This window comes from Lontra canadensis, unplaced genomic scaffold, assembly GCF_010015895.1.
Source record: "Lontra canadensis isolate GAN:19392208 unplaced genomic scaffold, GSC_riverotter_1.0 scaffold112, whole genome shotgun sequence".
Classification (NCBI taxonomy): Eukaryota; Metazoa; Chordata; class Mammalia; order Carnivora; family Mustelidae; genus Lontra; species Lontra canadensis.
This window is the reverse complement of record NW_022631106.1, coordinates 1,090,247-1,105,959: the sequence shown is the minus strand read 5'-3', so window position 1 is coordinate 1,105,959 and position 15,713 is coordinate 1,090,247. Positions and strand designations below refer to the sequence as shown.

General features: G+C 51.4%; 1 protein-coding gene across 3 annotated transcripts in view; it reads right to left on the bottom strand.

Moving 5' to 3' along the window:
• TTC7A (tetratricopeptide repeat domain 7A) overlaps positions 1 to 15,713 on the bottom strand; it is a 114,465-nt gene that overhangs the window by 86,649 nt on the left and 12,103 nt on the right. For 2 of the 3 annotated variants that reach the window (XM_032840300.1, XM_032840302.1), the window contains exon 3: positions 13,361 to 13,529. In XM_032840300.1, the coding sequence (XP_032696191.1) occupies positions 13,361 to 13,529 (169 nt within the window). Of the gene's footprint in view, positions 1 to 11,763; positions 11,822 to 13,360; positions 13,530 to 15,713 lie in introns of those variants that run through there. The other variant, XM_032840303.1, reaches the window with a different exon arrangement.

Genomic DNA, 15,713 nt, shown 5'->3' with positions numbered 1-15,713 from the left:
TTTCCACCAACTGGTGCACAGTGGGCATTCAGCAAGCACTGGCCGGCTGATGGAATACCGGACAAGCCTGACCCTGGCAGACAAAGTACAAAGTACCCAGCAGCAAATACAAGGTAAGGAATTCTCGTTTTTCTTGGCAAGATCCCAACTCATATGGATTTAGTGACCTTGCCCTCTGCCAGACTGTGGCGTGAATGGATCCAAAGGTTGGGGTGACTCGGCCCGGGCGAAGGCAGGCACAGAAGGTGAAGGCCCTTGCTCAACACAAAGACTCAGTGACCAGGGTCACTGAGTGTCACCATGTCTCCTTGCCAAATGACTCACGACCAGGAGGACCTCGCTCACGAGTGCTAAACGGGGCAGAGGGAAAAGTGGGAGTCCTGGAGGAGACGCAGAGAGAAGGCAGAAGGCAGGCGCCATGGCTCACTGCTGGTGTTGGCCCTGCCCCCCTCCCCAGCTGCAGGGCCTGTCCACCCTGCAGGAAGGTGGGATACACCAACTGTTCAGAGGCCTGGCTTGGGAGACCAACGTATATGGCAGGAGGACGCAGACATTTCAGAAGCCCTACGGTGGATCTGTTTCAACACGGTCATTCTGTGGCTTCCCAGGGAGACACACTGCTGGCTGGGCTTCCCCCTTCCCCACAGCTGGGTACAGACCTGGGAAGGAGGATGCCAGCCGCCTGGCCGGCCAGGCCGCCTCCAGCGGGCTGGCCACTGCAAAGTGCTGAACTAAGGGACATCTTCCTGACAGACATCACCAGCCATCACTTCATTTGTTCCCTCCACACCCAGCAGGGGCCTCTCCGCCATGCTTCTCTGGAAATTCTCAGTCCCATCTTCCTGGAACGTTCGCTGCGAAACCTCTTCTCTCTAAAGCCTTCTTACACCTCCTGACCTCGGAACCAGCAGCACGTTGGCCCTGCCTCTCCTTTGCGTATGCCTTTTTACCACCCTGGAACCATTCCTCTCTGCCCATTTGTGATTGCTCTTGGCACCCAGTAAGAGCAGGGCCTGGTGACTGGTGAGTGGGTGAAGGCACCCGTTCGCTTACGTGAAGGAGAGAGCCCACGGGCTTTCTCCTGCTCCACTTAGAAAATGGTTTTTGCTGAATTCATAAACTGTGGCGTATGTATACAAGAGAACACCGCTCAGACATAAACTAAAGGACAAACTCTTGATATACATACAACATGGATCAGTCTCCAATAAATCAGGTTGCACAGAAGATGCCAAATATCGAAAAAGTGCATGCATGTTCAAAAAAGGGCAAAATTATAATCTGTAGTAATAGAAACCAACCAATCACCCATCATTGCTGGGGGAACTGAGGCTGGGGGTAGAGAGAGAACCAACTGGAAAAGGGCCTGCGGGAAACTTCTGGGGTGATGGCAATGTTCTTTGTCTTTACTGGGGTACTGGTTACCTGGGTAATTACACCTGTCCAACTCACCAAATGATATACCTAAGATCGGCATACCTCGCTGAAAATTTATCAAAAATAATGGATAGGATGCCTTCTCCAAAGGAAGCAGTTGTGAGAGCAGAGAACTAAAAGATTGAACTACAAGAGCTATGGTCACTAAGGTGGTCCCCTGTGAAATGATCTCCAATATACAAACAGCTTCCTGGAGCTGGCAATGGCTTTTCCTAATGAGGGTCACAGCCTAATCATCCAGTTCTGCCCATAAAAAGGAGCTTCTTGACCTTACATTTGCTTTTTGACTTCCATGAAGGTCCATTTTCCTATCCACAAACATCTGATGGGAAACCCACAAGGGGACTCCAGGCCTTTGGTTGGTCCCTTCACCCTCTGCCCCCTGAGCCTTCCACACAGGTGGCCAAACCACAACACTAGATCCCAGACTAGACGTGCCGTTTCTGAGCCGAGCCCCCAAAGGACCCTGGTGGTTGTCACACAGCCCTGTGAGTGGCAGGAAGCCAGGAGCTGCCAGGAATCTCAGCGCACTGCCTCTCAAGTCCCACTGGCAAAGGGGCCTTTCTGTGAAAACACTCAGCTCTACAAGCCAAAGGAGGGCTCCTTTCAAGAAGAGTGATTGCTTTTAAGTCAAGTCGTTAAGTCTGGGACTCTTGGTTTGGAGGCAAGCTGATCTGGTTTAGCCCTGGGCTCAACACCCAGGCGGGTCCCCGCCTCTTCAGGCTAAGGTGACTCATCACATCAGAGATGGGCGTCTTTCCAAGAAGCTCCGCCCTTGGAGCCCTGGGCCCTAGATGCAGAGGTGGAGAGCACAACATTTCCTCTGCAATGGAACTTTCCAGTTGGGCGGACCCCTCCCTCCCTCCTATCCAGTTGGTCCAACGGCACAAGGCACCCACAGAAGGCTAAACCCAGAGTTAGGTACCTGGGTTGCGGGGAGGGCGAGGAAGAAATGCAAGTGATTGCTTCAGCCCTCAGGGAGGAAGCCTCATGCCAGGTAGAGAAGAACCCTTATAAATCATACTCAGAAGCGGGCCATTGTGAGAATGCAAAACGGTATAGCCGCTGTGGCAAAAAGTGACAGTTCCTCAGCAAAATTACAAACAGAATTACCTTATGAACCCAGCAATTCTGCTTCTGGGTTTAGATCCAAAAGAACTGAAAGGAGTGTCTCAAAGAGGTATTTGTAAACCCATGTTTACGGCAGCATTAGTCACAACAGGCTAAAGGCAGAAACATCCCAAGAATCCAATGATGGGATGGATGGATAAAGAAAATGGGATACGTGCATACAACATACAACGGACTATCATTGAGCCTTCAAAAAGACAGCGTATGCCACATAGATAAACCTTAAAGCCATTATGCTAAGTGAAATAGGCCAGTCACCAAAAGATAATAGTATACAAGTCTACTTCCCTGGGGAACCTAAAGGAGCCACTTCATGGAGACAGGAAGGAGAACAGAAGTTGTCAGGGGCTGCCCGTAAGGGCAAATGAGATGATGTTCGGTGCGTACAGAGCTGGGGTTTTGCAACATAAAGAGTTCTGGAGATTGGCTGCACAACATGAATGTCTGTAACACCACTGAGTTGTATGTCCGCTTAGACATAGTCCAGATAGCGAATTTTATGTACCGTGTATTCGACCACAGTTAAAAATAAAATCTTTAAAAACTAATTAAGATGCGGGGTGCCTGGGTGGCTCAGTGGGTTAAAGCCTCTGCCTTCAGCTCAGGTCATGATCCCAGGGTCCTGGGATCGAGCCCCACATCGGGCTCTCTGCTCAGTGGGGAGCCTGCTTCCTCCTCTCTCTCTCTCCCTGCCTGCCTCTCTGCCTACTTGTGATGTCTGTCAAATAAATAAATAAAATCTTAAAAAAAATAAGTAATTAAGATGCTTAATTTATGTTATAGCTATTTTACCAATGTTTTAACCTACAGTGTTAACCTATAGGATTCTATTAGTTTCAGGTGTACGATAGAGTGATTCAACACTCCCATGCATCACCCAGTGCTCATCAAGACAAACACACTCCTTACTCCCCTCTCACCTATTTCCCCCAGCCCTCCCACCCTTTGCCCTCCCACCCTTTCCCCTCCCGTAACCATCAGTTTGCTCTCTATAGTTAAGAGTCCATTTCTTGGTTTATCTCTCCCTTTTCCCCCCCTTTTCTCATTCTTTTTTGTTTTTTAAATTCCATGTATGAGTGCAAGCATACTGCACTTGATTGACTTATTTTGCTTAGCATTATGCTCTAGCTCTACCCATGTTGTTGCAAATAGCAAGATTTCATTCTTTTTTATGCTGACATCCCATTGTACCTGTTTACCACGTCTTCTTTAGCCGTTCATCAATCAGTGGGCACTTGGGCTTCTCCATATCGGCTATTGTAAATAAAGCTATTAAAAATATAGGGGTGCTTATATCTCTTTGAATTAGTGTTTTTGTATCTTCTGAGTAAACACCCAGTAGTGTGGTTACTGGATCACAGGGTAATTCTGTTTTTAACTTTTAACCTCCATACTGTTTTCCATACTGTTTTTCCATCAGTGTGCATTCTCACCCACAGTGTAAGAAAGTTCCTTCTTCTCCACATCCTCGCCAACACCGGTTGTTTCTTGCATTGTTAATTTTAGCCATTTCGACGGGTGTGAGGTGTTATCTCATTGTGGTTTTGATTTGCATTTCCCTGATGATCAGTGATGTTGAACATCTTTTTATGTGTCTGGATATTTTACCAATTTAAAAAAATGAAAAAAAGGGGAAAGTGGACAATTTGACTCCATGTGCCTCCAAAAATATATTTATGCTTTGAGCCAATAATTTACTTCTACGAATTTATCACTGAAAAAAAAAATCGATGGCATATGCAAAAATTTAGTTTCAAAGATATCTATGGCAGCACCGCTTATAACAGCAAAAAGATGAGATTTAACCTACAAGTCCGATAACAGGGAACAAGCTTGCTAAACTACAAGAGATTCTTACAATGAGATACTATGAAGCTTTAAACAGCAACCATAGACATGTATTGGAAAATGGCTTATAAAATACTCACTTTAGGGACGCCTAGGTGGCTCAGTGGGTTAAGCCTCTGCCTTCAGCTCAGGTCATGATCTCAGGGTCCTAGGATCAAGTCCCACATCAGGCTCTCTGCTCAGCAGGGAGCCTGCTTCCCCCACCTTCTCTCTCTCTGCCTGCTTCCCTGCCTACTTATGATCTCTCTCTGTCCATGAATAAATAAAAATCCTTAAAAAATACTTCAGAGATTATAAAATATGATTGTATGAACTTATTTTTGTTTTACAAAAAACAAAAAACAAACAAACAAAAAACACATATAAACCTACAGGAAAAAAGACTGGAAGTATATACCGAAAATGTGTATAGAGACCTAAGTCTCGGTTTCCTGAAACACAAAATGGGATTACTACCAACGCCCACCTCATGGGGGATGGTGAAATTGAAATCCGATGATATTATATAGATGAGAACACACATGCTCTCCAAGAATGTTAAGTGAGGCTCATAGTGACCTCTCTGGGAGGGATTTGGTCCTTCCCTGGAGTGACAAATGAAACCTCTAATTCGAAGAGGAGAGACTCCTTTCAACATCCCCCCGTTAAAAGTACTAGAGTCCACACTAGATCCAGGTCTTCTGGTTTCAACACTGCCTGCTGTCTTGGCCCAGACTCCCTGTGTCTCCCCCTACCTGCTGTGACCCCCAGGGGTTCCCAGAGGCCCACTTTTCACGTGCATATCTGATGGCTGAGTTATAGCCATCCACCCTGCTAGGAGATGGGCCCTCATGCTGGTACTGGGGCCTCGACTGCCCCCTCAAAGCCTAGCAGCACTCCACACCCCAGCCCAGGAAGGCACTCAGCAAAGGCCAGGTGCATGCACAAAGAACACGCCTAGTCCCTTCTGAGATGCCCCAGCAGCATTCCGCTCCACTGGTTTCTCTCCCTCTGGAGGCCAGGCCCTGACTCCTAGGACTGCGGTGTGGGGGCAGGGCAGCAGCACCAGGAGTCCTGACCTGCTTACCCACAAGGCCAGCGACCCACGCCCCTTTGCAAAGGAAGCCAAAATCAACAGCTAATTCCTGCCATACCAGGACTAAAAAAAAAAAATCCAAACCAAATATGCCACTATGTTCTGCCCCTAGGAGCAGCCTGGTGTCTTTTTTTTCAAAGGTTTCAATAAGCCACAAGTTCCCAGGTGGGAGCAGCATAGCTTGGGGTTGCACTGATCAAAAGAGAACAGAAAAACAAAAAGAAAAATTCAAGGAGTGAGAAGAGAATTTGCGGGTCATCACTCTCAAAGCTGCTAAATAGTTTTGGTTTTTTTGGTTTTTTGTTTTGATTTGTTTTTTTTTTTTTTTTTTTTACATTTCTACTTCCCATTGCACCTTCACCATTTAGCACCTAGCTTTGGTATGTGGGGGAGAACCGAGGCCATTTTTCCTCCACGGGAAGCCCCATCTTCCACCTGTCAGCTGGCGGCAAGCCTGTCCAGAGCATGGACTGCGGCCTCCCTGGTCGGGGCTTCCTCCCTGGGCTGGGAGGAGGACAAAAAAAAAAGGGCAGGACTCATCGCTGGAGAAATGAGCGGTCATTCCTCCCTCAGTTACCACACCGAGATAGCAACAGAGAAAAGGAAGTGACACAGGCCCTAGGGAGAGGCAGCCATTTGCCAGGAACAGCCTTCTGAGAGGTGAACAATGACAGCATGGCTTGTAGGGCTGAGCCGGGAGAGCTGGAGGTGTCAGGAGTGCAGGCCCTGAAGCTCTTGCCTACCCATCAATGCAGGGCTACCTAGGGCCAAACTTCTAGAACACCAGCAAAAAGACACCCTGAGCTTTACCACAAGGCTCTCAATGCCCCCTCATTTCCCAGCCAGTCCCACACCCACCCCCCAACAAGTCACCTCCATTTCTCCTGGGCCGTCTCTTTGGAGTTTTCCTTTATCTGGAAGGCACCTCTTCTACTCAACTGCACATGATTCCTCCTTAAGTTCAGGTTCACCTCCAAGTCAACCTGGAAAAGTCTAACAACCAGCTAGGGCTCGTTCACTTCCCTCTGCGACAGAGTGGTTCAATCCAACAAATGCTTTTCGGGGCATCAGGGATGACCCCAAATGCTGGAGTCAAAGGGAGCCTGAGTTCAAGTCCTGACCTGGTCACTACTGGAGTAACTTGAGCTGCCTGAGCTCTGGGATTCTGCCCTCCATACCTTTTACCTACTTTGGTAACAGCACCTGATTTTCCTTTGAGGAACCATTCCTGCAACTCAGTGCATAAGATTCAGGTGGAGAAATCCCACCTCTGGCATCAACTCCGAAACCTAGATAAGACCGACCAAGTCAGGTTAATGAGGCACTCTCTCCTCCTGCCGTTCTAAGTGCTATGCACAGAACCATGTAAACCTAGAGCTGCTGAGAAAGACATCAACACAAGGAGCCCCTGGATCCAGCGATGCCTGATGCCCAACTATCCACCTTGACTTTCTATTTACATGGGTGCATTCATTTCCAGTGCCTTCCTCCTTTTTCTTGTTGCTTTTCCAGCTAACTGGAGTTGCATTTCTGTCATTATAACACTAAGTCTGATTATAAGGAAACTGATCCCCAGAAGCATGATGTCAGAGGGGACAGTTTCTGAAGTGCAAGACTGGCTGAGTTAAGATCAGCTATGAGTGAGGAATTACCATCTCCCAACTAAGAAACTGGGATTCTAGATACACAGTGGCAGTAAGGCCTATTGAAATGAAGCCTGTTTTATCTTGAGGTGAAGGCTGAAGCTTTAGGGCATCTGGAAGAACACTTCAGGATATTAGCCTACGTTGGATACTTCTTAGGGTCCACAGTGAGGCTTACAAAAAGGGCAAGCTTCAATCCTGGCAATCCCTCTGGGTAACACAGCATAGTTCAGGGGCCTGTTTTGCTTGTGGACAATAATCCGAGGTGGCTGAGGGTCAAGTCAAATAATCAGGGTCAGAAATTCTCTCTCTTTTTTTAAGTAGGCTCCATGCCCATCATGGAGTCCAACGTTGGGCTTGAACTCACAACCCTGAGATCCAGACCTGAGCTGTTGTAAGAGTTGGACACTTAACTGACTGAGCCACCCTGGCACCTGAGGGTTGGAAATTCTCTGCTCCTGCTGAAGGTACACCATAGGAGACAGGAAGACCAGATCCTATGGAGAGCTAAGGCTGGGGCCTGGGAAAGGCCTGATTCCCCACGATCTCACAAGGGCCCTGTGCTGTGGCTCCCATGTTACAGGGCTAAATGCAGCTTGCCGGCAAGAGGCGTAAGCACCCCCAGCCCAGCCCACTGTTTACCCACTAAAGCTGCGGGCTGGGGGCTGAGAGGAGCCCTGAGGCCTGCTGCAGAGACAGAAAGCTCTAGGTCTGGATCTAAAGCCAACGGTTTTGTGTCAATAAAACCTTTGGTACCAGTTTCTTATCCACAGAGATGATCTGATGCCAAATGTCCAAAGGTTTATTCCTAGGTTGTTCTGGAGAGCATCAGAGCCAGACCAACCCCAAACCTGGAAAACAAGGCCTCAGACCACTCAACTCTTAAGGCAATCCCAGGCATGTTACCCCCATTTGGAAGTGGGCTGCTGAGGAGCTGCACTTTGCAAATGCCCCCTTCGGTGTCAAGGCAGAGCTCCCCATAGAACAGAAGTGGGGGCAGCCCCATGGCTGGTGCACCATGGCCAGCAGGAAGTTCATTGCCCTGCTCCCAGCAGGCCACAGAAATAAGCTACAGACTAGCCACCTCTGGGGTGTTTCCATTTCCTGATTTTTTCCAAGTGGTAGACTCCACTGACGCTATGATCGGTCTGTCTGTCCGGGGACTGGACAGGAAAGAGTGGCACCAGTTAGAGCTTGTGACTCATCAGTCTGGCCATAGCTCCCACATGCTTAGCTCCTCCTCCAACGCAGCTGCTTCCGCCAGAGCCACATCACACCGGCAGCAGACTTTGCTCACCTGACTGCCACTCCCTTCAAGGGAAGGGACCCTAACTGTTCATCCAGGCATCCCTGGCAGGTGCAGGCTGAAGCCACTGCTGGCAAATTTCACTTTCTCCAGGAAGACATGGGCCAGGGATCAGGAGGAGTACGACGATCAGAGGCCAGATGCCTGGCAGGAGGAACATACTGACTTGGAACTGGGGAGACTTGGTCAAGGTCCGAAAGAGCTTCGAGGAGGAAGAGAACGCTACAGTTTGCAGCTATGACCGCAGGAAACCTGCTGGTGGACAGGGACCTGAACTGCACCTGCAGGGAGTCATGAGCTAGTTCTGTGCACAGTCAATAACGAAGGAGACTGTTGGGCATGGGCAGCAGCTCAAGGAAAGGTGAAGGGGCAGAACTCTGTAGATCACGTGGGACACCAGGAGCAGAACTCGTTCAGCTGGAACATGAAAGGCCTCAGGAAGGGAGAAGAGGGAGAGAAGCCTGGGGGTGCAGAAGAAATGACCACCTGTCCCCCAGGGGCTTCAAGTTCAGCGGGGCCGGGGGCCATGAGCACACAGAATCACACAAGCAGGCTCTGCCAAGGGCTTCACAAGGGTGGGCAGGACTGCAGACAGACCTTTTGAGAAGGGCCTTGAAACTAAATTATTCTTGATTGCTTTTTAACCAAAGTGAATCCAAAGTAAATGGAAGACGTTCCCCCAAAACAAACCAAGAGGGTGGCGGGGCAACACCATAAAATCAGGTATCTACCGGGCGCCTGGTGGCACAGTGGGTTAAGCATCTCACTCACGGGTTTTGCCTCAGGTTGTGATCTCAGGGTCATGACACTGAGCCCCGAGTCGGGCTCCGCGCTCAGTAGAGAGTCCCCGTAAGTTTCTCTTGCCACCCCCCCACCGCCTCTCCTCCATCCTGCACTCACTCTCGCTCTCTCTCTAATAAATAAACCTTAAAAATAAAATAAATACCTATCACATGTACTTGAAATGGGCTCGAACGTTGCCTTTCCAAGCCTTTCCCCTGGTCTGACATGCTCGGTCAGGGGGTGGGGGGCTGACAGAAGTCACAAGGGGGCCACTGCAGGGCCTGGGGAACAGGGTAGGAGAGCAGCACATCTGCCACTCCAATCCACGGTGACTGATGTCGACACAGAAAAGGAAGTTTTCCGACCAGCTCGCCCAGCAACACCACCGCCCCAGGCTGCTTTCACACTAAGTGGACCCAGGGGACGGTGGCTCCAGGCTTCACTGGGGGTTGTGGCTCCTAGTCAACGCAGGGCTAATGGAGGCCAGGAGAGGCTGAAGCCCCCCATCTAATCAAGGCCCGGTAGGCCCTCTTCTGGGCCACCATCAGGGACAGAAGGACGGTGGCCATAGGTATCGTCCCTCCTGGCTGGTCCCTGGCTTCTGCAGGAACTTCTGCGGGGAACCTCTCCTTTGTCGGGATTTCTGTGTCATCTGTACTCTCCTTGTCTGTGTGAACCCCTCTCCACGGTAACTGTAATCTACTCCCCAGGGGGGCTCCTGTATCACAGGCAGGACACAAATGTGAGAGAGACAACCACCTGGCCATCAATGTAAGCTCTGCTACTTGTAGGTTGCATGACCTTGGACAGGCCTCAGTTTCTTCATCCATAGAGTGGGAATAACAGCTGTCTCCCATCTCAGAGAGTAGAGACGCGGATGAAACCCCTTATGGAAGCTGGAGGGTCGTGGAAGCCCCAGGCAATACACACACCTGTGCAGGTGCCATTTCTGCATTCCAGGTAGGAGAAACCCAAGCCTGCCTCAAGTGCCCCTTCTCTCAAGTGCCTCCGTTGGTGTCTCGGGCCCTCCCTGAGAATCAGAAAGCATTTTCTGGTCTAACCCACATCCCCCTGACTTCAGAGTAAGGCCTAGTCCTTATGAGCAATGCCTCAGATGGACACGTTGCCAGGTCCCTCTGCCATGAAGAGAAAGTGGGTGAGTTGCGTGAATTTTTATGCCTTTTGGGCCCTGAGCCTGCTCCTGACTCCCCTAATAAGAACAGGAGCTCCGCGCTGGAGTTACCCACACACTGTGCCCCCGCTGAGCCCCCAGGCCTAGCCAGTTCACGCTCCCCAGTGACACACAGCCCCATCCTCCTCCCTCCAGCCAGGTGTGCCAAGAAAACCCTCTGCCCCACTGGACGGTACCAAGGTGGAACCATGAAGCAGAGCCCAGCACAAAATGGTAAAGGAGCTGTGGCGTAATGGCCTGGCCTGGCAGGCTCCCGGAGGAGGCCACCTGGAGATGGATAGAGCCTGAGGCACTGCTGGCAGCCACGAGGCTGCCTCAGGGGAGAGCATCTAGGTTAAACACAAGCTGACTGCTGTCCTGGGTAAGTCGCTCCACTCCCATGAGCCTCGCTTGCATGTCTGTAACATGAGGAATGGGCCTAGATTGCTTCTATGACCTGCCTCTATCCAGGGTCTGACAGCCCTCCCACGGGCCATCTCTGAGCTCTGGCTGCCCAGGTTCGATCAATCCCAGCTCTGCCATTTCCAGGGGAACCCATGAGTCTCTTCACCTTGTCGACCATAACTCCTTGTCTGTAACAAGGGAATAAAAAGGACACCACCTCTTCAGGGTTACTGTACGGATTCAGGGCAGGGCGTACTTGGCATGGAGGGAGGGATTCGTAACTATTATTATTCTGTGAGTCCTGTGGCCTTCTGCCGTCACCATCCTTTCGATGGACTGAATGCTGTGTCTCCCCCCAGCTCCCATGTTGTATGTAGCCCGAAACCCCAATGCGACGGTGTCTGGAGATGGTGCCTTTGAGAGGTAATTAGGTTTAGATGAGGCCATGAGAGTGATAGGATTAGTGGCTTTATATGAAGAGGACAGAGAGATGGAGGAAAGGCCATGTGAGGGCACAGCAAGAAGGTGGCGATGTGCAACCTACGCAGAGGGCCCTCATAGACACCGAACCTGCTGGGACCTTGATCTTGGACTTCCCAGCCTCCAGAACTCTGAGAAATAAATCTCTGCTGTTGGAGCCACCCTGTCTGTGGGAGATTAAAACAACCCCATGACCCTCCACCCCCATCCCCTACTCTCTGCACGGGGAAACCCACGAGGTCCCCCGGAACCCAGGATAATCAACATCCTGCTCACCCTGGAGGCCACATGCATGATCTCAAGCACACACAGGGTCAGGTCAGACTCAGCATGCCAAGCAGCAGGGCACAGTTGCCGCAACAGGACAGGGAGGAGGAGCAGAGAGGAGGCAGGCAAGTGGGAGGCCACAAGCAGTCAGTGAGAGGCGGGGAGCTAGCACAGGCCGAGACCAAGCAGCACACGCCAGTGGCTCTTGGCTCCTTACCTCCCCTGCAGGACCTCTGAGCACCAGGACTGTGTTCCCCCAAGAAGCTGGAGGCGTGCTGGAAAGAGTAGAGAGCAGGAAACGGGGAGCAGTAGGTAGAGCCAAGTCTACAGGAGAAAGTGCTGGAAAGGGCCCCCACGGAAGGGTGTTAGGTTTGGGGAGTCCACGGCACAGTGGTTTTCAAGAGGCCCCAAAGTCCCAAATGCTAAATGTAGCAAGCCCCCATGACTGGCCTATGCTAGGGCACAGAAAAAGGGATGAGAGAGCACAGGGAGAAGACCCCACCTAATGGGTCATCCCACATGACACCTGCCCTCCCGCACGCTGGTGCTGTGTCTGTCCAAGGTGACAATCTCAGCAGACTTCCTGCCATGATGTGAACGGTCTCTCCAAAGGGAAAGGGACCTGGGGGGACAAACAGCCCTCCAGCAAAAGCCAGGGTCAAAGTAGGCCATGCCCTGCACAGATGTCAGTCAATCCCCGGGATCCTAAGGAGACAGCGGGGAGGTTCCAGTACAAATCTCTGAGCAGTTCTGGGCACGGTATGCATCCTCTCTAGGCCTCAGTTTCCCCATGTGTAAGATGGAGAGAATGTCCCTACCTAAAACAGAGAAGGTGGCAAACACTCTACCATCTCAGACACCCAATCCCCCTATGGTCGTAAGCATGCCTAGACTTTTCTCTGGGGACTGGTTGGTGCTGAAATAAGGAAATGACCAAACATCTAAGACTCCTGACAACAATCTGGGCAGAGGGACTCCTAGGACATTTTACTGCCACCAAGGGCCACCCCTTAGGGCACTGCAATCCCAGGGTTCATAGATCCGGGGAAGGAGGAACCCGAAGCACAAGGTCTGGGGTCAGGCTTTTACTAACTTGTAACCCCTTCAAGGTCAGTTCAAGGGCACCAAATAGTGTCCCAAGTGGGCCACCATCCATAGCCCTGTATTATGAAATTTCTACATCACTGACCCTGAGTGCCTGGGATCTCACTAGAACACCCCTCCCTCTAGGAACTGGCTCTGACCTGCCCACCCCTGGGTGCTCTCCACAGGTGCCCACAAATACCTGAGGAGGGACAGGCTGCTCTAAACCACCGGGTACCCGACTAGCAGCCAATGTCAGTCACCGGCACCAGCCTGACAACGTTTAAGGGACATCGTTTAAGGCTCTCTCAACCTTGTGACCCAGAGGACGCCTCCTGGTCACGGTCACCCCAGTGAGGGCAGGCATCACAACTCTGTTTCACACACAAGCCAGCTAAGCCAGGAAAGGCAAAGCGGTAACCTGCCCAGGGATGTGCAGGTGGGGTACTGGTTCTTGACAGAGCCAAGGTGGGAACCTGAGTCCTCTGACATCTGGCCCGGTGGCTGCCGCCCGCCAGCTCACCCTGGCGTGCCTGGTCGCTGCTGGTGTCCGCCCGGCAGGACAGGGCCCAAGTGCTACTAGGGGTTATATATCTTGGCCGCTGGCCAACAGCCACCACGGCACTTATGTGGCCTACGGCAGCCACCTGCTGCTGGCACGTGGGGCCAGAATGCAAGGGGCCAAACACAGAGGTGGGGAGCCACGGCATCCCCGCTGGGCCCACACCTACCTTTGATGACAAAGGCCTCTGCCAGCAGCCGCATCTGATACAGTGGCTTGTTCTCCATGGACATGTCGTCGATCCCAGCCCGTGCGTACATGCTGATGGCATCTCGGTATGAGCCATCCATGTAGTGCAGCTTGCCCTGGATCAGCATGGCCTCACACAGGTACTGTGGCTGAAAGGGCAACAGACCCCTTAGTGGGTGTCTGCCCCGAAGTTCCCCCCATCCAGCCCCACCCCACACCCTGGGATGAACCCCTGCTTCCTCCCTTGAAGCCATGCCAGCTGGCCAAAGCCCCTCCTCCGGGAAGCCCTCACTGGCCATCCAGCACATGTGACAGTTCCCTGCTCCCCATGCCTGCACTATGGTTCTCACTGAAATTTTTACATGAGTGCCTAATTGTTGCAGGTGTGTGTGTGTACGCATGTCTTTTTTTATTTTTTTAAAGATTTTATTTATTTATTTGATAGAGACACAGCATGAGAGGGAACACAAGCAGGGGGTGGGGGAGAGGGAGAAACAGGCTCCCTACTGAGCAGAGAGCCCAATGCTGGGGCTTGATCCCAAGACCCTGCAATCATGACATGAGCTGAAGACAGATGCTTAACAACTGAGCCACCCAGGCGCCCCAATGTGTGTGCATGTCTTATGCCCCCAACCAGACTCCGGGCAGCCTACAGACTGGGCTCGGTCTTCTCTCTCCTGAAGCCCCGCAGGCATCGGCCCCAGGTTAATGTTCAGGAATTCAGGCATTGGTTCTCAACACAAGCGGGGAATCAGGGACCCAGCCAAATGTTGTGGGGCCTGAAGCTCACATAACTGGGAGGGGAGTTCTCTTTACATGATTATCTGTACAAATATACAGTGAGGTAAAAAGCTATGGAAAGAAGCTGTGCAGGTAAGGGGCCAGCGGCTGAAGGCACAGCCACGACAGCAGGACCTGGGTGGGGAGAACGGCCCCATCAGCAGTGAGGGAGGAAGGCAGGAGAGCCAAGGCCTGCAGGGCCACTGTCTTCATCTCAAGTACACCTCAAGTGCTTGAATTCAAACTTGTTTTCTTCCCTTTCTCCAGTGCTGCTTATGACTAAATCTTCACCCCATACAGACACTTGGGGACTCCCTCAGGCCCCAGGAGGTCTGGTCAGCCCTGCCCCAAAGTCCTGCCCTTGGGCATGCTTCCAGTCCTACTCCAGTATCTCCCACTTTCTGTGACAACTTCTCCAGCCCTCTGCCTCCATGTCTGTGCTCTGCCAGCCCACCGCCCCTCTGCGCCAGGCTCTGGGCACGGCTCCCACCCCCCAGCAGCAGTTGTGTCCACAAAGCTCCTTGGAGATACAGTGCTGGCCCCCAACCCAGCCTCTGTCACCAGCAGGAAAGTGCCACCCCTTTTTCCTTCTGGGAGATTGGAGTTTGGCGAACCTATAGTCCCCAGGAAAGCTTCCACTACTCCCAACCACCCGCTGCCCTCTCAGAAGCCAACCAAGAGATAGAGAACAGAGCAAAGCCAAAGTCTCCCAGTGCACTGGTGTTTGGGTCATTGTAAATACACATTTGTCCTTTGCCTTTGCTCACACGGTTCCCTATCTGGAACAGTCTCCCCCTTCCCCTTGGTCCATCCAAATCTTCTTTCATCCTTTGGGAGCTTACTCAGGCCCACCCCTTCCTTTCTTTTTTTTTTTCTTAAGGCCTAGCAGCCTCCCTGAGTACCAGGGGACTCCTTTTGCTGCTGAACTCCTATAATGCCTCTGCCAAGTGGACCCTGTCAGCCCCTGTAGGCCTGACCTGCTTTGACTATGGGTTAACTTCCAAGGCTGAATTTTTCAAGCACATTTGCTAGTCTCCCCAAATAGGCCACCTACTCCCTCCACCAGGGCCACAAATTGTGCACTCCCAGAATCTTATGGCCCACGGTCTCCCCTTGCTGGGCAAAGATTCTGCTGTCCCCCATATTGGTTCAAGCTACAGGCCCATTTTCTCACTGCACGGCTTGTCTTCACGATGGGTGAGGGCGAGACAGTGACGCCCACCCCTCACCTCCCAGCACAGCAATGCCAAAAGCAGCAGAGTAACCCAAGTCCAGAAAAGGGCTTTGAACTTTTCTTTAGGAAGGAGTTAGATAAATACAGGCACGAGTCATTATCATTATTATCCTGCTCCACTGTAAATGTGGAGAAGGGCAGCTGAGCTCAGAAGGACACACTTCAGGGTGTGATGACAGGGTGTAGCTCCTAGTGGTTCCTGCTGGACCAATGGCAGCTCCCAACAGAGCTTCCACCAAGCTGGGGGAAAATTAAGGACCAAGTGAGTGCTTCAGATGCCAAATTTATACTACTTTAAGAGCTTCCCTTTACCCTGAAA